We start from the raw sequence: 18841 nt of genomic DNA, 5'->3' as shown, positions 1-18841 counted from the left end.
ATACACGATTTATACAAACCTCTTTGTTGTTTGTGACATTTCAGGCACCAACAACTGAAGTGAAAACCACCTGGGTAAAAGAGATCAGGAAGGTGTTGACGACTCAGCTGGAGGCGTGCAGAGGTGAACTCACCTGGGTCCTTGTGGCCGATATCAGCGTTTAGTACAAGACTGAAATCCTTACGTGTTCTCATGAGTAAAACATCACCTCTCCCTGTCCGTCTTTAAGAAGCCAGCCAGCAGAAAGCACCAGATCAGGTTTTCCAGTTCCCCCCCGTGTCAGGTGGACCGGTGAGCCTGAGGTGAGTCCTTCTTCACTCAGATCCTTTCACATTTTTGTTCCTGAGCTTCAAGAATTTAATCCTTTTGTCTTCCTACAGTCCGTTCAAGACAGGTCAGAAGAGCTTTAAAAAGGGAGAGGAGAAGAAAGCTGAGCCCTGCAGCCCTGACGCCAATTCTTCTTCTTCACCAAAGCCAGCAGGAAAAGGTGAGCAGATGTTCTTATTAAAACTTGCTGTGCATGTATCAGACATCATTCCTTCCACTCCTTTAAGGGTGATTAAGCCTTTCCCATTTAATGTTTCCATTTTATGGTTTATCCCCCCCCCCCTAAAACTTGCTCAACTTACCTTCCTCCTTCCCCCTTTTTGTTGTCTGTCCCTGCTTCTCACTTGTCCTCCGAGTTAGACGAGACAGTGACGAGTCCTACCTCAGACAGAGCTGCTGCGGCTAAAAAGCGCTTTACTTTACAGGGATTCAGTAACCTCAAAGCTCAGAAAGGTAACTGCAGGCCGCCGTCACCATTAAAGTCCTATGCAAAATACTGCATCATCATGGTCTTCTTTTGATAAAAGTTGCCTTCCATTTCAAGGAAATCGAGGAGATTTTGCTGAATCTTTTAAATTCTGAAATACAATCATTGATTTTCTCTCAAGGAGTTGGATGACGCGCTAGGTGTTGCTGTCATGCACGTTACGATGAGAATACTGAGAGATGACGTGTTCATCAGTGATGTTTAGCATCTGAATGAATTAGCTGCTAATCCAAGCTACCGTTACCTTACGGCATGAATATAATCTCTGCATCTAACTTTCTACAAGTTTTATTATTATTTTTTCGAAACTAAAGGCAAAAGGAATCGAGAAATCATATATTTCACACACTTCTGCATGAGGTCAAATACTGCATGCTTCCCTCCACAGAGCCGTCAGCTACCGATGATAAAAGTTTCACATTACCCACAACGATTCTCCTGTCGTCAGGTATCGCACCGTTCCAGCACTTTACCTCTGTCAAACCTTTTTCACACTTTGAGTTGTCAAAGCAGGAAAACTGTTGATATTCGTCCCAGGAAGTCATGAGGCGGTTACATGAATTTTCAGCGTCAATACTTGGGTTAGTCAGAGCGGCAAAGCTTCCCTTTAATCTTGTGCTTTTCCTACTGTGACATGGCAGAGAGTCTTCTTTGAAAAGCCAGGCTCCTCTCAAAATGTTGACTCTTGTGTTGCGTTTTGAGGCACCACAGCAGATTAGCAGAGTTTGAATTCTAGGCTTGCTTCGGTTAAAACTATGCATCAGAGGTAAAATAGCTGATTCATATATGAAAAATAGAGTTGGCAAGATAAGAATATTCATTATTTGAGTGCAAATCAGATTCAGTCACCCAACCTTCCTGATCAGCGAACTCTATTTTGCCATTGTGATGCTCCTCTCCTTTGTCCTACGCCGGATCACCAGAGACGATGTGCATGCTTTCCTTCTTTAAAACTGCCATTTACCATTTGACTTTTAGTACTCTTATCAAAATTTGCCATTTGAATATCTTCCGTCACCTCTTTTTCTCCCTGTTTATCCTCATATGCAGGATCCCCGACGAGCCCCGATCACAAGACGAAACGCCAGAGTGATCCTACACCATTTGGCTTCAAAGGTACTTTTAGTCTCCCCGACAACTCCTGCACGCTCTCCTTGTCTGAGTGGAGACATGAGCACAGCTGAGGGTGAATGACTGTTACCTCCTCTCCCTCAGATGCAGGTCCCCCGCCCCTCCACCTGAGCAGGGCCAGGTGGTTCAGCACCTCTAGTCTCTTACAGACAAAGTGGAGAGGTACTCTGACACCAGCTGCTTCTCTCCTTGTGTCTGGACCACTATTTCTCTACTAGAGTCCTTTTATTAACCGTTTCTCCCAGCTTCCCTTGAGCTTTTCCCACTTTGGTCTCAGTGAACACGGCTGTGGAGGAATTGTTGGCTGCCATATTCTTTATTCCCTTGTTGGAAGGGCATGTCCATCTATCTACTCTGTGGTTACAGTTGTGGGATTTACTCTGTTGGAAGCAGCTTTTCCAGATTCTTCCTCTCTTTCTCTCTCAAACACACCTGGAGACGTCTTCCCTGCAGCTCTCCACATGCGTCTCGGTTGCTATAAACTGTCTCCCCCTCCACCTCCTCAGGCTGGAACAAGGCCAACCTGTCCCTGGATGCGTCCGAGGAGCACGACGGATATTCCAGCGCTGAGGATCCTCTGAACTCTGACCCAGAGGATGACAAGAAACTGGTGAGTCATCGTATTGTGGAAGAGGTACACACTCGTTCAGGCTCTACAGGGAAACGTGTTTGGGGAAATAGTTCCATCTGTCTCATGATATTTCAGCAATGTGTTAAACACACACATCAAACAATAGCTATAAAGACATGTATAAGACATTGTTTGCAGATTACTCCACAGCTTGTAAGATGTTGGTGATATGGATATCTTGGAAATTTTCAGAGCAATTTATGAACGCTACCCAGTGATGCTACTGTGCTACTGTACTACTGTACACTGACAGTTAGCAGGGTGTTCTTGTTTCTGGTGCTACAGCATCCCTTAAAGCTGCACGTAGAAGGGCAGGTGCTACACATACTTACACGTTAGTCCACAGCTTTTAAGTTGACGCACTGTGAGTTTTCTCACTCATAACAGACAAAAAAAGGCTGACATTTTATTGTAGAGTAGAGTCGTATGTGTTTGTGTGCCATACTGTTTGTCTCCTACTATCGGTGTGTCTTCCTGTTTCTCCGTCAGAATGCTGGCAAATACACAGTGACGGCCGACTACGAGAGGAGCAACGCGCAGGAGGTCTCGGTGAAGAGTGGAGACATGGTGCAGCTGGTCAAGGAGGGGGAGGACGGACAGTGGTGCGAGAACACTTTAGTGTCGTCTATGAAAAATGACAAACACTAGAGGAGAGTGTTTACCTCCACTAAGGTGACCTCAGCCAAACCCAGTTAAAAATCTGCAGAACAGATCTAACTAAAATGGAGAAGGCTCCTCCATGGCTAACGCTCCACCGCCGCCTCTTAGTTTTTTGTGTAGTTCACCTGAAAACAAACTCTCCTCTGTGGCTGGTAAATTACAGCAGTCGTGACGTGACGTGACCTGTAATGTTTATTTGTCCATGGCATTGCAGGTTTATACGTAACCTGAGCTCGTCCAAGGAGGGCTGGGTCGCTTCTGCTAATCTAATCAGCTTCATTGGAAAGTCCACGTCTTGCCAGTCTCTCACCAGCTCAGGTAAATCCAGCGCTGACATACTTAAAGGAACATGCCAACATTTATGGTCAGGGTTAGGACTGGAGTTTGCAGCTCTGTAATGCAGGCAGAAAGGAAAGAAGGGTATCTGTTTGTCTGGCAAACTGAGAAACATATTTCCCAAATTCAGCGTGTTCCTTTTATGACGGAGCTCTCCGTGTGACGTAAATTTTCAACGTGTTCATCCAACAGAGGGCAGCGGCTCTGGGAACCTCAGCACATCGTCCAGTTGCAGCGAGACCTGCACGAGCTTCTCTGACATCAAGCCCTGAGCTCCATCGCCCACCACCAGACTGCCCTCCTGAATGCTTGTGTCGTGTGGCTGTTTGTGCTGTATTACCAACGTCGGTACCCATTTGAATGTTGTCGGGTTTCCACAGAACGCTGTACGTCTTCATTTAAATCAAGCACACAACACACGGCATCAACACAGCAATTATTTGACTGTGGTCCCATTGAGCAGTGGAGACATGCACACATACAGTAATTTCCCCAGTGCAGTAAAGTGATCCCAACATGTTTATTTTAAGGAGGAACAAAGGACATGCTATGGAACAGATGTATGAACGGGCAGCGGGACTGATCTCAGTTAATACATCTATTTTTGGTGATGACAATACAGAATCATTCCATTGTTACTGTACAAGTTTAAACACATACGGCTTATTTGAATGTTTTCCAATCAGCTCTTGCTTTTACCAAGTAGGTGTCTTCATTTATAGACCGTGAACCACCTTTTATTTTTTACTACATCTTCCTCTTTCGGCTACTTTTACTGCTCTTCCCGCGTCTCTGTTGTCAGCACGTCATTAGGAAACGTCCATCTGCTTGTCCAGAATTGGTGTGTGAGCTGTGTAAGCACCTCATGGTCTTTGTGGGTTTTACTGTACACTACAATTGAAAAATGTTAATCAGTGTGAATAATCAGAGATCTCTGTATAGCGCTAACTTATTCCCCCGTGGAGGGATCTCGCTCTGAATGTAGATATTGTTTATTAATATCTGTCCGTCATGAGATGTTTATTATTGGAAAGGCTATATTGTACATTAAGTATGGTGATTTTTTTACATAAAGGACTTGTGATAATTCAGTCAGTGTCCTTTTCTGTGTGTGTGTGTGTGTGTGTGTGTGTGCGCGCGTGAATTTAGGATGAAATGAAAGTGAAACTGTTCAGTCGAGTTGCCAGTTTTGAGAAAATCCCCCATGTTGAACGTTTACCCAACTGTATTAGTAGCAAGAAATATCCCATACTATATAAAGTATTTGCCTTTTACAATTGGGCATCTCCCGCTGATTAAACAAAGAATTTAACGTGAATGAAAAATTTGAAATTCTTGGAAACATTTCTCAAAGTCACAAAGTCCCAGAATATGACTGCCACAGAAAAAGCCTCCAGCCCACAGCGTCATGATAACAGAATGAAAAAAAAAATCTTGTGGATCAAAATTCGTTTAATTAAAAAAAAAAAATTAAAAAAAAATTCAATACACTTGCAAATGGGAATTTTCAGCCGCGTCCGCGCTCTCGCGCTAAGTTCATTTGGACGTAACTGACAGAAACTGGCAACCGAGCACTTGGGCTTCTTCACAGAGTTGACGGTTGTCTTCCTCCGGTACAACCACGAACCCAACTGCGAATCTTAATCGCCGAACACGATCTAGCGGGGCGTTGCCTGACGGTAAACTGTCGGTAAGGATGTCAGAAGAGCGGAAGGTGTCCTGTGTGATGTGTGGATGGTCCAGGGAGACCAAGGCCACCGGGCCTTTATCGACCAAAGACAAAGTGACGGCTCATCAGAACTGTCTGGTAAGAACCCGAGCGACCCTCACGTCAGGTAGCGAGGTGAGCAGTTAGCGCCCGTTAAGTGGAGGGCTGTGACGGCTGCTACTCTTGTTGAACCTCCCGTCTCCACTGGTCCAACTGTGATTATTAAAACTAAAATAAAACTCGTAACAATCTCGTGTATTTACCTGATCCCTCTAGCATCAGGTAAGTTCACGTTAGAACTGACAACATCGCGATAACTGCCGGGAATAAAATGATTAAAACCCAATAACTGCCATAAATCCACTGCCAATAATCACTTAACTTCCGATTATATATTCACCGCCAATAACCGGGGAACTGTCCTATGATAGTTGCTGCGAATGGAATAACTGCTGACGATGAGTGATTCGTTATAACGTATAAACGTGCACTTGAGTTGTTGGACCGAAATACTTTATAGCTGGTATTGTGATGAAGGTGTATGTACTTCAGTATTAGTTGGTTAAGAGTACAAGTGATCGTACACGTGGACCAAGGCCTTCATGTACAGACGACACTTCTTCTCCCTTGCTGTGTTTCAGCCTGTACTTCTACCACTTCACTTTTTCTTCTTTCTCTCTCTTTTCTCCTCGCACCTGTCAATCTCGGTTTCGCAGTTGTTTTCCTCCGGGATTTGTTGCCAATATGTGCCAGAATTCGACGACCTCTTCGGGTTCTCCGTGAAGGATGTGAAGAAAGAAGTGAAACGAGGGCGCAAACTGGTAAATGAGGACTGATGAGTTTTGGTCTGGTCTTGCGCGCGTGCTGTAAAGAGCCTCGGTTGTGTGTCACGTGTGTTTGCGTTTCAGGTGTGTAATAAATGTAAGAAAAAAGGCGCCACTGTCGGGTGTGAAGTCAAACGCTGTCGGAGATCCTACCACTACCCGTGCGCCGTGGGGGACGGGGCTCAGCCGCTCGAGGATGCAGACAACGGCAAATACATGTTAGTGTGGGATTTGAAGTTGGTGTGAAATACTTCCAACACGTTTCCACAAAACGTACTCGTTTATGTATCCATGTTTCAGGTTGTACTGCTTCCAACACCAAGCACGTGCGGAGGGTAAGTTTTCACTTCCTCCAGATTTCTTTTTTTGTTCAACACTCAAAACATTTAACCTGCCGAAATTGTTTGTGATGATCAGAAAACGATGATTCCACCCAAGAATTTGACACCTTTGAGACCAGAACGTCCAAAAAACCCAGTGAAGCTCCAGGATCTAAGGTTAGCTGGGCCTAACCCTCCACGCTGATAGTTTTTCTCCATCATTATTAAGAAGCAGCACAGACATCTGTGTCTTCATGCCCCTCCTTAGGCTTCCAGCGTCCCCAGTGAGGGGGCAAAAGGAAAGAGCTCCTTGGTGTCCACGCCTGACAGCTTGATAAAGTGAGTAAGTCATTCTAGTCCACTCCGGTTGACCTGTTGTTTTCGACTTGTGGTGATGTCATTTCCTGTGTGTTTTTTCCGGATTTGTAGCGAGGAACCTGCGCCGCCGTCACATCAGATGAGGGCGGATGGTGAGGCTTCCCTTCTGTCTCAGGTTGTCTTCTGTCTAGTTCTGTCACGAGTCCTCCTCTTTCTTGATGTGGCTGATTCACTTGTGTTTGGCGTTGCCAGGTGACTCCACGGCGGCGGGACAGTCTGACAACGACAGTTTGATGTGTTCATCTATAAAGGTAAACTCACGGTCCCTCGTCACTTTGAAGATAAATGATTCACATCCAGACAGAATGAAAGCAGCAGCGTTTGATCCTGGTCTGAACTGGGCCTAAGACCTGACCGAGGCCCAAATCTGAACTCAACCTGCACATGAATTCATGGCGCATGAGTGGCGTATGGTTGTCGGCCGAGCCATAAACCAACCAACAGCCAAATATTAACATTCCATTTTGGAATTTTGTAAAAAAGTTTTGTGGAGAACAAAAGTTTATCAGACTCGTGTGTTTTATTCAGCAACGTAATCCTCACTCCATTTTTGGTATTTTCAAAGCATAAATGACAGCATTATTATTATTGGTACCATGCTGACACTATGCTACACGTGGACTTCACCACAACCGCATCCACGCCAGTGCGCTTGGGAGGTTCCGCTTGATCACAGGCGGAGAGGAAAGGAAACAAACACGCAAATAAATGTCACCTCAGTGGACTCACGCAGCTCCTGCTTATTCCTGTTTTTGACCAAAATGATTCAGTAATTTTACTCATTCTGTTTTTGTCCCCTGAACAGAGGCAGCCGATTGGCGTGGACAAGTAAGTGGACTCTCATTCTTGCTCTGTTTGTGTTACAGTATTTGTAGCCTCTCGTTCTGGGCCGACCCTCTAGCTTTCAAGAACACATCATTTTCTTGGGGGGGAATGTATTTATTAGCCATTCTGTTCAAAACAGAGAACAAAGAGAAATTTTTACTCCGTAGTAAGGATGTGCCCAATCCTCATCATGTCAATGGAGGAAAAGATCATCTTTGAGTGTATTGGATGTCTTTTTACTGAAGTTTTGAAAGTGGTGTACAGAGACGGTGTCGTGGACAGGAACCATAGCGGACATTAAGATCTGTTTTGTTTATCGCAGACAGGACAAGACACCTTTGAAACTCAGACCTAGAAACTGTAGACGGATTTCATCTGGCGACTCCTCGAGCTCAGGTACGCCGGTGAATGCCACACTCGTCTAAATCAGTTGATGGAAGGATGACACGTCACCGATTCACGTGATGCCTTTCTCCTTCCCAGATGAGAGGGAACGGAGTGACGTATCGGGGCCCGTGACCATCTCTCCTCTCAAGGTATAGGGAGGTCGGCTCTTGGATTATTTCAGAGAAGCAGCATTGTTTGTGGCCGAAAATGAAATAATCCAGTATCTATTTTTTTTCCCCTTCTTCATTTATCTCCACTTCTCTGTCACCTGTGCTTCAGTACGTCAGGTACGATCAGAGTTATTATTGATATTTGAAGATGCACATTGTCTGATTGTCAAGAAGTACAAACCTGAAACGCCACCCTCGTCAGTGCCGCACAATTTGCTGAAAATGTTTTCCTGCGGAGGGATCGTTGTGTGCAGTGTTGCAGTAGAAATAAACAGTAACCTGACTCTGACTTGGTTGGCAGGACCAATGTGCAACAATTACTGATCATTTTATAATGAGCATTTGCTGAAGCCTACGAAGATCAACTTTATAGAAGTGACGTGGACAGTTTGTCCTCGATGACACAAGTTATGATCATTTTCTTTGGGGTTGTTTTGTGATATTTTACAGACTTAGTAACGCGAAAAAAAATGAAGTCCAGTGAAATAAAAACTGTTGCAAAATGATGATCCAGTCTATTTGGCAGGACTGTTAAATTCATGGTGATTGGGATTAAGATTGTTCTTTCTCTGGCCACTTGGTGTTGTGTTCTCCACCTGCAGGATAGAAGGCAAGAATCCCTTCGTGTCCAGCTCAGGTTTGTGTGGCCGTAAATTCAGTTCTCATGTGCAGCAGTTAATAGGGTGCAAGAAATGATTTCCTTTCCTTGCTGATCCTCTTAGAATATCAGACGGAGGAGAGCGAAGATGAAACCAACGGACAATTGGCGAGTTCTCTTTCTATCGCCATCAACAGCTAAACGAGACACAACACAACCCTCAATTTCAGAACCTTTTCAATATTCTCAGGGTACAGTTTTGGTTTGTCGTTGTTCGTGTGTCTACAGGAGGGCGTGTCAGTGAGTGTGTTGCCCTGCGCGGTGACCAGCATGGCTGATGATTCCGGGCAACGGGTCTCATCGCCTGAGTGCTTGGTGACTCTGACAAATGCAGAGGAAATAGATGGAGGTATAGTGATCCCTGAGTTGCTGACTGCATTCAATTCAGAGTGTGTGTGTGTGTGTGTGTGTGTGTGTGTGTGTGTGTGTGTGTGTGTGTGTGTGTGTGTGTGTGATTGCTATTCTATAATATAGAGTGAAATCCTCATTGGTAGAGTAACAGTGATGTGGGTGGTTCAGGACTCCACTTACAGGATCTTCTACAGAAACTTTGTGCTTCCTGTCACACTGGGACTCGGGTCTTTCCTCAGACTTCCATCCAGGGTCAGGCGTGACCCACAGCACACCTGGACGCCCTCTCTCTCCTGCCCTCTCAGAACCATGCCTGGTTAACCGCTCATCTCCAGTCCCCAGCCCAACTCTTTCTCCAGACCCACCTGTATCCCCTCTCCCCTGCACTTCTACAGCAACCCTTCCTCTAAGACATGGGCGCACTATGCGCTCCACAATTTTCTGGAAAAGGTGCAACGCAGCAGGATGTACAAAGTCCATCTTCTGTGATTTCATAAAGGAGATGGAGGATATCTCAGAGAGAATCCAGTCAGAGCAGGCCAGCCAGGAGGGTAAGTGAGGACCCCCCCCCCCCCCAACTCCTCTTTAGGTCTTCAACATTGAAATGTAAACATTTCTCTCCCCCTCTCTCTTGACAGATTATAATTGCGCCCTACAGGTGATGGTGGCATCTGGGAAGCTTGAAGAACTTGTGGCCAAGCAGCAGAGAGGTGAATGAAAATCAGCTGTAGTTTTTGAAAGTGCAGCTAGTTAGCATCACCGTCCCAAATACAGTCTGTAAATGATACTTATTGTCATGACAGGTTTAGAAGAGAAGCAAATGGAACTACAAAAGGCGTCAGCAGCTATGGAGGAGGTGGTGGCAGTGGTTCTGAGGCGCTGAGGCCATCAGCAGTTAGAACATCAGCTACGTGATGGATTTTATGTATTCTAAATTACTCACTTTTTACTTCCTGTGAAATTTTCTCAATGTTCTCTAAGCTATTTTAAAGCTTTTTAATGTGATTGTCCTGATATGAACACAACTCATCTGTATAAACTCATTTAAGCCTTATTTTCAAATTAATGAGCAAAGTACAGTAATAAGAGGAACAGGTGAATACAGGTGAATATTTTCACGACTGTATTTTTAATTTTTTATCAGTTAATTTATGAACTTGGACTTAAAACGAATGATATTCTAAAGTTTTAATGCTTTATTTTTTGTGAAACTTTTCTTCAAATAAAACTCGAAGGTTACTTATCACACGCGGCGTTGTGCTCCAACTTTTATTAAAGGTGTCGGTGTGTTGGCTGTAGTGACATCTAGTGGCTGAGTTGGAGATTGCAGTACCTTTCACTTGGAAAACCCACAGTAGCTTGCAGGATCCTTCGTGTCTGATACACAGAGGCTTTTCTTCCCGTCAGAGGAAGACGAGCAGAGGTCCATCACTACGTGGACATATTAAGATAAAAAAAATTCTCGTTTTCAAATTTTGATCACATTTTAATCTGTGCCTCAAAGGTATCTGTTGTTGACCAGCTGTGGTGGACCTTCAGCTGGTAGACTCACTGTTTGGCTGAATTATTTTGTGGTTTATTCGGTGCGTCAACGGCATGTAGAGGAGCATCTGATCCTCTCCAAATCCACAGCTGGACTTTTCTCAATATTACCACCATAACACAAATAATCTGAAATGGTTTCCAGTGCAGTTTATTGCAGTATAAACATGGATGCTGAAAAGTACTTATGTATAAGAAAATATAAAAAAAAGAGGTCAAAATGTTTCACCGTCACCTCAGAAGATCATCCAGCTGACATCAGATACTTTGTTGGTTGGAATCCTGAATTGTTCTTCAAAATAAAAGTCCTTCACAGAAATCAGCTACTATGTTGCACACAGACAGTTTGTGAACTCTTAGTAAACCTGGTCCTAAGTCTTTAAAAAAAAAAGAAGAAAAAAAAAGCTTGAGCTGTTGCTGCAGTGCAAAATAAGACCAACCCATGAAATCCACAAACACGGACCACCTTCACAGAGGTGGAGGCATGAATGGCTACTGACTGGAGACTGAGGAGACTTGATCCAACTTTGTCCTGAAAATGACATTCAAGTGCAAAGAGCCTCAACATCTTAACCTGGATACCAAAAATCCAGATGTGATCATGATCTTCAAAATATCTGCGCGCACACTTCAGTAAGTCGGTCGATTCTGAATAGAAAAATTAAGTGGCTGGCAAGAATCTTTCAAATAAACAAATACTCACGCTATCATACATCTATACATGTCATCAATCAGCAGTCAGGCACTGTGGTGAGGAACTACGGTGCTGATGCTACTACTTGTGACCTCAGCAGCTTTGGAAAGTCACTATATACAACTCATGTTGGTGGTTCTGGACCAGGATGAATTCAGGACCTGATGTATGACAGAGTTCCCCCCCAGGTCAGTGGGGTGGGCGGATGTGTCATCTGCATCACTCGATGTGGAGCTCAGTTCTTGAAGGCTCCGTTGCGACTGGCGCGACATATGAAGTATTTGAGCAGGTCGCCATCCATCTCCCAGAAAGCAGCGGTCTGTGTCACCTCTGTCAGGTGGTTCACACAGAACTTGAAGCAGAACTCTTCTAGGTCCTTGAGGACAAAAGGACAGAGAGCACATACGTGATTCCTCACTTTAGGAAGAAAACTGCTGCAGGTTTTCAGCACAACAGCTTGTATCCTGGGGAGGGAGGCAGGCTTCGTCCTGTGGGCTCAAGGAAGATGTGATTGGTCAAAGCTCGAGGATATAAACGTCTTTTTAACCATAACACAAAACTCATGATTAAAATTCACTCAAAGGTTTAAAGGGATAAAACAATGACATATTACATCCAGAAGGTCAAAGGTCAAATTCACAGACATCATATTTTGGCGTTGTGAAATCAAAGTAGCACAAAACAGTGTCTGAGTTTACCTGTCCTGCTGTGTTTGCTTTGATGATTATTTTTTTTCCTTTTATGAACAAGCAGCAAAAGGATACAGGAAAAAGCATTAGGGCTGTCCAAACTAAGGTCCGGGGTCCTAATTTGGACCATCAGAGGTAATCAAAAAACAAAACAATAATAACAATAAAAACAACAACAACAACAACAACAAAAGGTCATGTTGGGAGAAATATGCTAAAAAATAATGTTGGATGGTACAGAAGGCTCATTGTCACGATGCTGTCTTTTTGCTTTGCTTTTTCTTTTTATAGTGGTTTTGCAAATGAACAGATGTGAACAGATGTGGTGGAATGACTGACCTCGGCGTCGTAGCGCACTGCTGCGCACAGCAGGGTGAAGGCGTTCGCCACAGTGATTCCTCTCTTAATGATGTGCTGACAGAGACGTTTCAGACGGTTCTCACAGTACGAGGTGGCCAGATCCAGCAGCCCTGACGGAGCAAACACAGGGACTGAGTACAAACACACAACCTGAATGTGTGTGTGTGTGTGTGTGTGTGTGTCTCTAACCAGTAGCATCCTCTGGCGGCAAATCCACAATGTCAGTGTAGAGGTACTCCAGGAAGGAGCGGTAGACCGGGTAGGAGAACTGGTCCACTTCAATCACCTCCTTCATGTCTTCGTTCCAGTGGGACTGGAACATGGACCTGAAGTACTCACACCTGCACAACAGTTGGTGTGAGAAACACTTCCACGCCTTTGTTCAATACAACTTGTATTGGTGCTGAAGGGTGCCTGACCTGATTTTGAGAACTGCTTTGTGGACATAGATATATTTGCCATCAACGCAGAACTTGAGATCAGCTGTCTCGGGGTTGTCAAACTCCTTCTTCAGAGACTGAGCCACGGTCAGGAAGTCATCATGCTCTGGAGGAAGAAGCCACAGACAGTGACATCACTCTCCAGCCTCCTCGTCTTGTTGTCAGTGTGACCTTATTTTACAGCTTTGTAACAATTCAAATCATTTAAAAAATGTTGATGCACAGCAAAAACACGGTCCCGTTCCCCTCTGTCCTGGTTTTTCCCCCAATCAACAACAGTCTGGTCACTTTAAATGATGTCAAATACCTTCTTCATATGCTGCAGATTCTCAAACAAACAGGTTTGAATGCATCCTGCTGCATCCATCCAGCAGAGGGTGCACCTACTAAACCACATCATGCTGCTTTAAAAAACAGCAACAAAGAAAACCCACTCTCTTTTTGGGAAATGTGCTAATTGTCCAACATCGTCAGAGCCAGACAAGTGAGTAGACACCCTTCACTCTTCTCTGTGTGCTCCAGAGGCTCACCGGACAGATGACTGCTAGTTAGCTTAGCTGCAATGAACGCTAGCAGAGAAAAACCACCTCAAAAGTCCTTAAGTGCACTTTCATCCAAATCAGCTTTTGCCTCTGGTAGTAGAACTAGGGATGTTAGCTAACAGTCAAACTACCCACTAGATGACATCATCACCGGGGATGTGAGGTCTTACCCATGGACAGAACCCTCCACATGACTGAGGGCGTGGCGAAGCACGCGAAGACATCGTCGGTGCAGGTGAAGTGAGTGAGATGAGGCAATAGAATAGACTGACCCTTGCACTGACCCCACATGTACACCTGCCCACTCTGGGTTTTAGCAGCTGACGTGTGTGTGGAGTGACAGGCGGCGACTTCCACTATTCTGTCACACACACAAGCACACAAGAGGAGAAGTCGGTCAGTCGGAGCGGAGCAGACAGTGAAGAGAGGACTGGTTCTAGCTCACCTCTCCTTCTCAGTCATGATCTGAATGGGACTCAGCTGGTTGCTCTTGTTGCCGGTGCCAAGTTGTCCATAAGTGTTGGCCCCCCAGGCGTAGAGCAACCCTTCATCTGTCAGCGCCAGGGAATGAGCATAACCAGACACGATCTAGGGAGGGAAACAATCCCAACAAACTGGATGTGAGCAGCATTTTAACATGTCCCCTCTCTCTGTAGATCAAGTCCAACCGTGGCAACATCGGAATGTTGGTTTGGATTTTTCTTTTTTTTTTAATTGGAGAACTTAACTTTAATCAGCATTTGGCCAGGTTCCCCAAATTTCTCTGAATTGTTTATGCACATGAGTTTGCTCACAACTGCAACCATTCTCAGATCAACTATGTATAAATGAGGCCCTGGGAAAAAGACACCCAACTGTGTTTCTTAAGGTGTACTGATGTTTTTATGAGTGCGTAATCTTCACACCTGTTGAACACATAAACCCTCAAGAGCCACAAGTTGACAGGGAGTGAGCTGGTTCCCTTTATTCCCAAGTCCGAGTTGCCCGTTCCCGTTGTAACCCCAGCCGTACACCTGCCGCAGAGGTCAAGAGGACATGGTTATCACTGCAGTCTCTAAAATGATGCAGCTCCAGGAGGAAGGCAGGTCGTCACCTTTCCATTATCCACTACAGCCAGAGATGAGGTTTGGCCACAGATGATGCTGACAGCCACTTTGTTCTGCAGGGAGCTGGAGACTCGGCGGGGTGTCGGCTGGTTCGCTGTAGAGCCGGAACCCACCTGACCACAGTTGTTGTAGCCCCACGCATACACCTGGCAGACAGGTAGTTACAAGGGAAAACTCGAGATTGAACATTCAAATATGGATTAGATACATAAACAAAGATATTCTCTAATTTCTAGTCCCGTTAATATAATGTGAATTTTAGTTTGTTCCAACAAGGTTCTAAGAACCAGCGGCCACAGTGAGTAACCTCATTGTGAGCAGACTGCATTTGAAGCACAATAGATTCCTTATTGTTGAGCTTAGTTTTCAGGGGGATAAACTGCTTCTGTGAAAGGATTGAGAACTGTGTTAAAAAACACGGACTCCAACCAAAGCTGGATCACCTGCTCCCTTAGAAATGTTTTAAACAGGTTTCCACATTATACATTCATGATAAAGATGCCACTTCCCCAAGATGCTCACTTCTCCTGAGTCTGTCAGAACCATGGAGTGGTGAGAGCCGCAGGCCACCTCAGTGACCTTCTTATTGAGCAGGCTGGCAGACACAAGCACTGGAGCGACTCCCTGGTTGGTCGTCCCGTTTCCCAGTTGGCTGTAACCATTATGTCCCCAGGCATAGAGCTCTCCATCTGAAACACAAGGAGATTAGTCATTCTGCAGCGTTTAAGTCCAGCAGGGAAGATTACAGGCTTTATTCAACTACCCTCGGTAGCCAGTAAGATGTGGGGTCCGCTGCCATAGCTCAGGCTGACCACCTTTCTCCCGCTCAGAAAGTCCAACTTCTTGGGTACAATAGTGCTGTGGCATCCCCCCGTCCCCAGGCAGTTACTGCAGTTGAGGCCCAGCACATACACCTGAGTGAGGGACAGTCGGAGTAGGTGACAGGTCACATTCCACACACACAAAGATCAACAGCAGAGGGCAGCGCTGATGAGAGCTCTGCTGCTAACAACCCACCTTTCATTTACTCTGTTCAGGAGCTGACCCGCCCGCCCACACCCACACGCACACACACACACACACACACACACACAAGTGCGGGGGTCAAACGAGGACATGAGAACGGGCCCATCCCACTCATCCTCTCTAGACATCAAACTAAAAAGTGCATATACAACACAGCCGCTGCTCATGTTCTACAATCATTAATATTAGAGTTTAAATCCTCATGGTGTGAGTAAATGACTACATGTACATCCTCATATACTTCCAGTATAATGACATTTCTTGATGAATGCACACACTTTCAAATCACCACCACTGCAGCTTTCTGCCTGTAGCACGCGTGCTTACCAATAAACATCCATGATTTGCCTCAGGGAAAAAAAAAACTGTCCTGACCAATAAATAGAACAGAATAGAACCCAAGTCCAAATTCCCCACAGAAAGTTGAAGTTAAAGTAATGACAACCTATGTTGTTGGACGCCACACTCGCATTTATTCAAGTACATTGAGATGAGCAAAAACAGGTTCTCTTCACAATAAACTATAAAATACTGGTTTTATTTGTTTGTGGAGCAAATTTCCATTGCAAAACTTTGATTTATTAAGTTTTCTTAATCCTCTCCCAGACTTTTTAATTCCATTTTTTTCCATGCTCATATAAATGCTGCTTCTTAAAAATGTAGTCCTGTTTTTGGCTACATGGGGCAGCCAAATAAGCTGTAAACTACATTACAGGTATGATATCCTAGACCATTGTTGGCAGTCGCCTATTTAGTCATCAACCAGCCGCAGAGGCAAATTCCTACATTTCCCAGCAAAGTACCTTTGCCTCCGACTTGATTTAGCCTCAGCACACTCCTGATACTGAAATATTAGCCACTTTAGCTGCTAAGTGCTTCACTATGGTTACCAGCCAATTTGGTGCTGTAAAGCTAGGAAAGGTGAGCGATGAACCCTTCTGACCTCATCATCACTGGTGATGTAGATGGCCTCATTAGCAGATGTTCCGAATACACACGCTTTCCTAATAGAGGAGAGCTCCTGGGGCCCCAGGAGGCTGAAGAGGGGCCATTTGGTTACATCGACCATTATGCACTTGCAGGGCGAGGCTGGTTGAGTGGAGGGATGACCGGGGCCTGGCAGGGAGCAGGTGCAGGTGCAGGGTAGTCCAGGCTGCCAGTGCTGCCGAAGATGAGGAGATGAACATGAAGTCACACCATAAACACGTGTTTAGTGTCACATTGCTCGATAGATCAGCAAACGCAACATGGAACAGCTGCATCATTGAGGTCATTGAATTAACCTATACATTATTGTGCAAGGTGATCTTTGTAAATTCCGCTTTGGGGGGGGGGGGTAATTTGTTTTAATTAAATTTTAAGAACATCGTTTTTGACCGTCTTTTGACAAAGTGAAAGCGTTGCCGGTGAAATGGAGCTCATAAAAGCTTGCGGCGGAACAGGAGCTTCCAGCGGTCTAGAAGGGTCAGAGAGGATCCCCATGCTGCCGGACGAACAGCGAGCAGCAGCGGAGGACGTTCACCATTCAAGCTGCTAACGTTAAATAACGGTTTATGGCTGCCGAATGTGGCCTATTGTTAAAAACACATTATTCAGCAAACTATCCAGCTGACACCACAGCGCGGTGAGCAGAGCTGGTACTAGACGGATCCCTCAGTCCAATTAGTTTCCACACACGTACGTCTGGAGTCCCTGGTGTCCATTCATTTCCTGAGGAAACCTCCGTCATCTCTCGAGTGTTTACGACGCTCCGCTATTTATCTTTTTGTCCCGTATTTGCCTGTTAGGTTGGCTTTTTCTCTGCTGCGGTGTTCGGACAGGGGACCTCGTATTAGCAGTAGGATATAGATGTCGAAAACAGACATAATAAGCCCCTTACCCCGGGCTAATCAGGGGACGCTTCTACCGCCTTGCGGGGGCGTAAGTGTTGAACCGAGGCATAAAATGACGCGGCTACCTCTTCAGCCGTTAACAAGCCACCTGTGAGGAAACATGAGACATATACCGGTATTCCCAATTAGCCCACCTGTTAAATTGGTCTGTGTCCGCCGTAGTTAGCGGCTGTGACTGACGGGTCCACCATGGCACACGGGTCGGCGGCGGGCAGTGGGTTTAGCTGCCGCTGCGAGCCGCTCTGGACTCTGACGCTTGTTTGCGGAAGACAGGGGGAGAAAAAAAGATAACAATGTCACGTGACAAACACGCCGAAGCAATCGACTGCAGATTCTAGCTTTGTTTTGAACCGATTTATGGAGAATAAGGGGAAGTGAGCGTTTGATTTTATTGTGCAAGTGTAGAATTGCTCGTTGTACACATGAAAACTACGGTGACAGTGCTTCCTCTCACCAGACCTGATTAGGACCCCGTACTGACTTCAATATTTCAATTCATACCGTACGTGTGCTCGAGTCCATCCATACAACTGACATAATTAAGCTCCATGAAGTCCAAATTCTGGACGTAAAATGTATTACATCTAAGTATTGCTCAAAAAAATCACCCCGGAAGAAGACAAAAAAAAAAAAAAACAAGTCTGCAGTATAACAAATTTGGACAAATACACCACTGCGCAGCGCTACAGTTCAGTGACAACTCAATAACACAGCTTTCAAGTGTCCAAAATCTCAATTAACTGCTCGTGCTGACAGTAAATTACATGAGGAAAAGTCTGAGAGTGATTTCATGCACAGCCATCAGCCCTCAAGCTTCATGTTAAGTAGTTGTTTTAGGGTTTGACCTTGATTTTCCTCAGCAGAAACGGCTGTCAATCATCAGTTTACGCTGTTCTACCATTATCTAGGTGTACCTAAACAAAAAGCGCAGGCAGATTTTCACATTTTTTTACAGCTCAAAGCACTTTTAGAATTGTAAACATTTCAAGTTCCATCTGCTAAGCAGGATCCTGTGATACTTGCGGCTGGTTACCAGCATCAAGGACGAAGGCAACACCGATGGAACAATAAGCTGCCCCAGGTTTTGTGTGGTTCGCTTAGTGATAATTTGATGATTACACTGCACCAAGATGGTAGGGAGCACTGATTGCGTCTTGGCCAGTTATCTTCTTTTGTGTACACACTCCTCAGCAAAATCAAAACTAGTGAGAGTGGAGTTAATCATTGCCCTCCAGTTGAGACATTCAGCAACTCAAATATATTAGCAGAAACTAGGCCACTAGCAAAACAAGCAATTCTGGGTGTACACTGTAACCTCATTTTTTGAACTTGAAATTGGCACACCACGTGTGGCCTG

The 18841-nt window shown here is 45.0% G+C and overlaps 3 protein-coding genes across 7 annotated transcripts in view; 2 read left to right on the top strand and 1 right to left on the bottom strand.

Annotated features, from left to right (window-relative positions):
- The window catches only part of mcf2lb (mcf.2 cell line derived transforming sequence-like b), a 35316-nt gene extending 30318 nt beyond the window's left edge, over window positions 1-4998 (top strand). For both annotated transcript variants that reach the window (XM_086220345.1, XM_086220344.1), the window contains exons 24-33: window positions 45-123; window positions 230-302; window positions 381-487; window positions 688-780; window positions 1203-1262; window positions 1865-1930; window positions 2452-2555; window positions 3066-3178; window positions 3451-3554; window positions 3765-4998. In XM_086220345.1, coding sequence (XP_086076471.1) covers window positions 45-123; window positions 230-302; window positions 381-487; window positions 688-780; window positions 1203-1262; window positions 1865-1930; window positions 2452-2555; window positions 3066-3178; window positions 3451-3554; window positions 3765-3844 — 879 coding nt within the window. In that variant the 3' untranslated portion in view covers window positions 3845-4998. The remainder of the gene's footprint in view (window positions 1-44; window positions 124-229; window positions 303-380; window positions 488-687; window positions 781-1202; window positions 1263-1864; window positions 1931-2451; window positions 2556-3065; window positions 3179-3450; window positions 3555-3764) is intronic.
- A 126-nt stretch (window positions 4999-5124) lies between these two features.
- Window positions 5125-10439, top strand: phf11 (PHD finger protein 11). The gene is made up of 17 exons (XM_086220350.1): window positions 5125-5379; window positions 5997-6101; window positions 6189-6322; window positions 6405-6439; window positions 6522-6601; window positions 6693-6763; window positions 6854-6894; window positions 6995-7053; window positions 7608-7630; window positions 7950-8023; window positions 8111-8163; window positions 8788-8821; window positions 8907-8950; window positions 9071-9191; window positions 9433-9744; window positions 9832-9903; window positions 9997-10439. The coding sequence occupies exons 1-17, from the start codon at window positions 5269-5271 to the stop codon at window positions 10074-10076; spliced, it is 1449 nt and encodes a 482-aa protein (XP_086076476.1). The 5' UTR covers window positions 5125-5268; the 3' UTR covers window positions 10077-10439.
- A 426-nt stretch (window positions 10440-10865) lies between these two features.
- On the bottom strand, window positions 10866-17772 carry LOC147252168 (RCC1 and BTB domain-containing protein 1-like). 4 transcript variants are annotated; one of them, XM_086220348.1, is made up of 12 exons: window positions 17619-17772; window positions 16536-16754; window positions 15330-15480; window positions 15089-15255; window positions 14554-14712; window positions 14366-14473; window positions 13906-14048; window positions 13631-13821; window positions 12898-13024; window positions 12668-12819; window positions 12458-12588; window positions 10866-11805 (listed from the first exon to the last, which is right to left on the bottom strand). In XM_086220348.1, the coding sequence occupies exons 2-12, from the start codon at window positions 16659-16661 to the stop codon at window positions 11665-11667; spliced, it is 1596 nt and encodes a 531-aa protein (XP_086076474.1). In that variant the 5' UTR covers window positions 16662-16754; window positions 17619-17772; the 3' UTR covers window positions 10866-11664. The 4 variants fall into 4 exon arrangements, with proteins under 4 accessions (XP_086076474.1, XP_086076475.1, XP_086076473.1 ...); XM_086220349.1 differs by lacking the exon at window positions 17619-17772 and adding an exon at window positions 17472-17609; XM_086220347.1 differs by lacking the exon at window positions 17619-17772 and adding an exon at window positions 17274-17424 and having other exon boundaries at window positions 13745-13821.
- Window positions 17773-18841: the final 1069 nt, after the last annotated feature.

Source organism: Aulostomus chinensis, chromosome 12 (genome assembly GCF_037954235.1).
Source record: "Aulostomus chinensis isolate RoL2024-O1b breed Wild chromosome 12, RoL_Achi_v1.0, whole genome shotgun sequence".
NCBI lineage: Eukaryota > Metazoa > Chordata > Actinopteri > Syngnathiformes > Aulostomidae > Aulostomus > Aulostomus chinensis.
This window is presented reverse-complemented; position numbering and strand designations above follow the sequence as displayed.

Bases quoted from the DNA above. Each gene is read 5' to 3' on its own strand.
- phf11 (XM_086220350.1), top strand. From the start codon at position 5,269: ATGTCAGAAGAGCGGAAGGTGTCCTGTGTGATGTGTGGATGGTCCAGG. The intron at 5,380-5,996 runs GTAAGAACCCGA...TCGGTTTCGCAG, and splicing joins CGGCTCATCAGAACTGTCTG to TTGTTTTCCTCCGGGATTTG. The intron at 9,192-9,432 runs GTATAGTGATCC...GTCTTTCCTCAG, and splicing joins TGCAGAGGAAATAGATGGAG to ACTTCCATCCAGGGTCAGGC.
- LOC147252168 (XM_086220346.1), bottom strand. From the start codon at position 17,321: ATGACGGAGGTTTCCTCAGGAAATGAATGGACACCAGGGACTCCAGAC. The intron at 14,049-14,365 runs GTGTGAAGATTA...TTCCCTCCCTAG, and splicing joins AGGGTTTATGTGTTCAACAG to ATCGTGTCTGGTTATGCTCA. The intron at 11,806-12,457 runs GTCAGTCATTCC...TTTGTCCTCAAG, and splicing joins CAGTGCGCTACGACGCCGAG to GACCTAGAAGAGTTCTGCTT.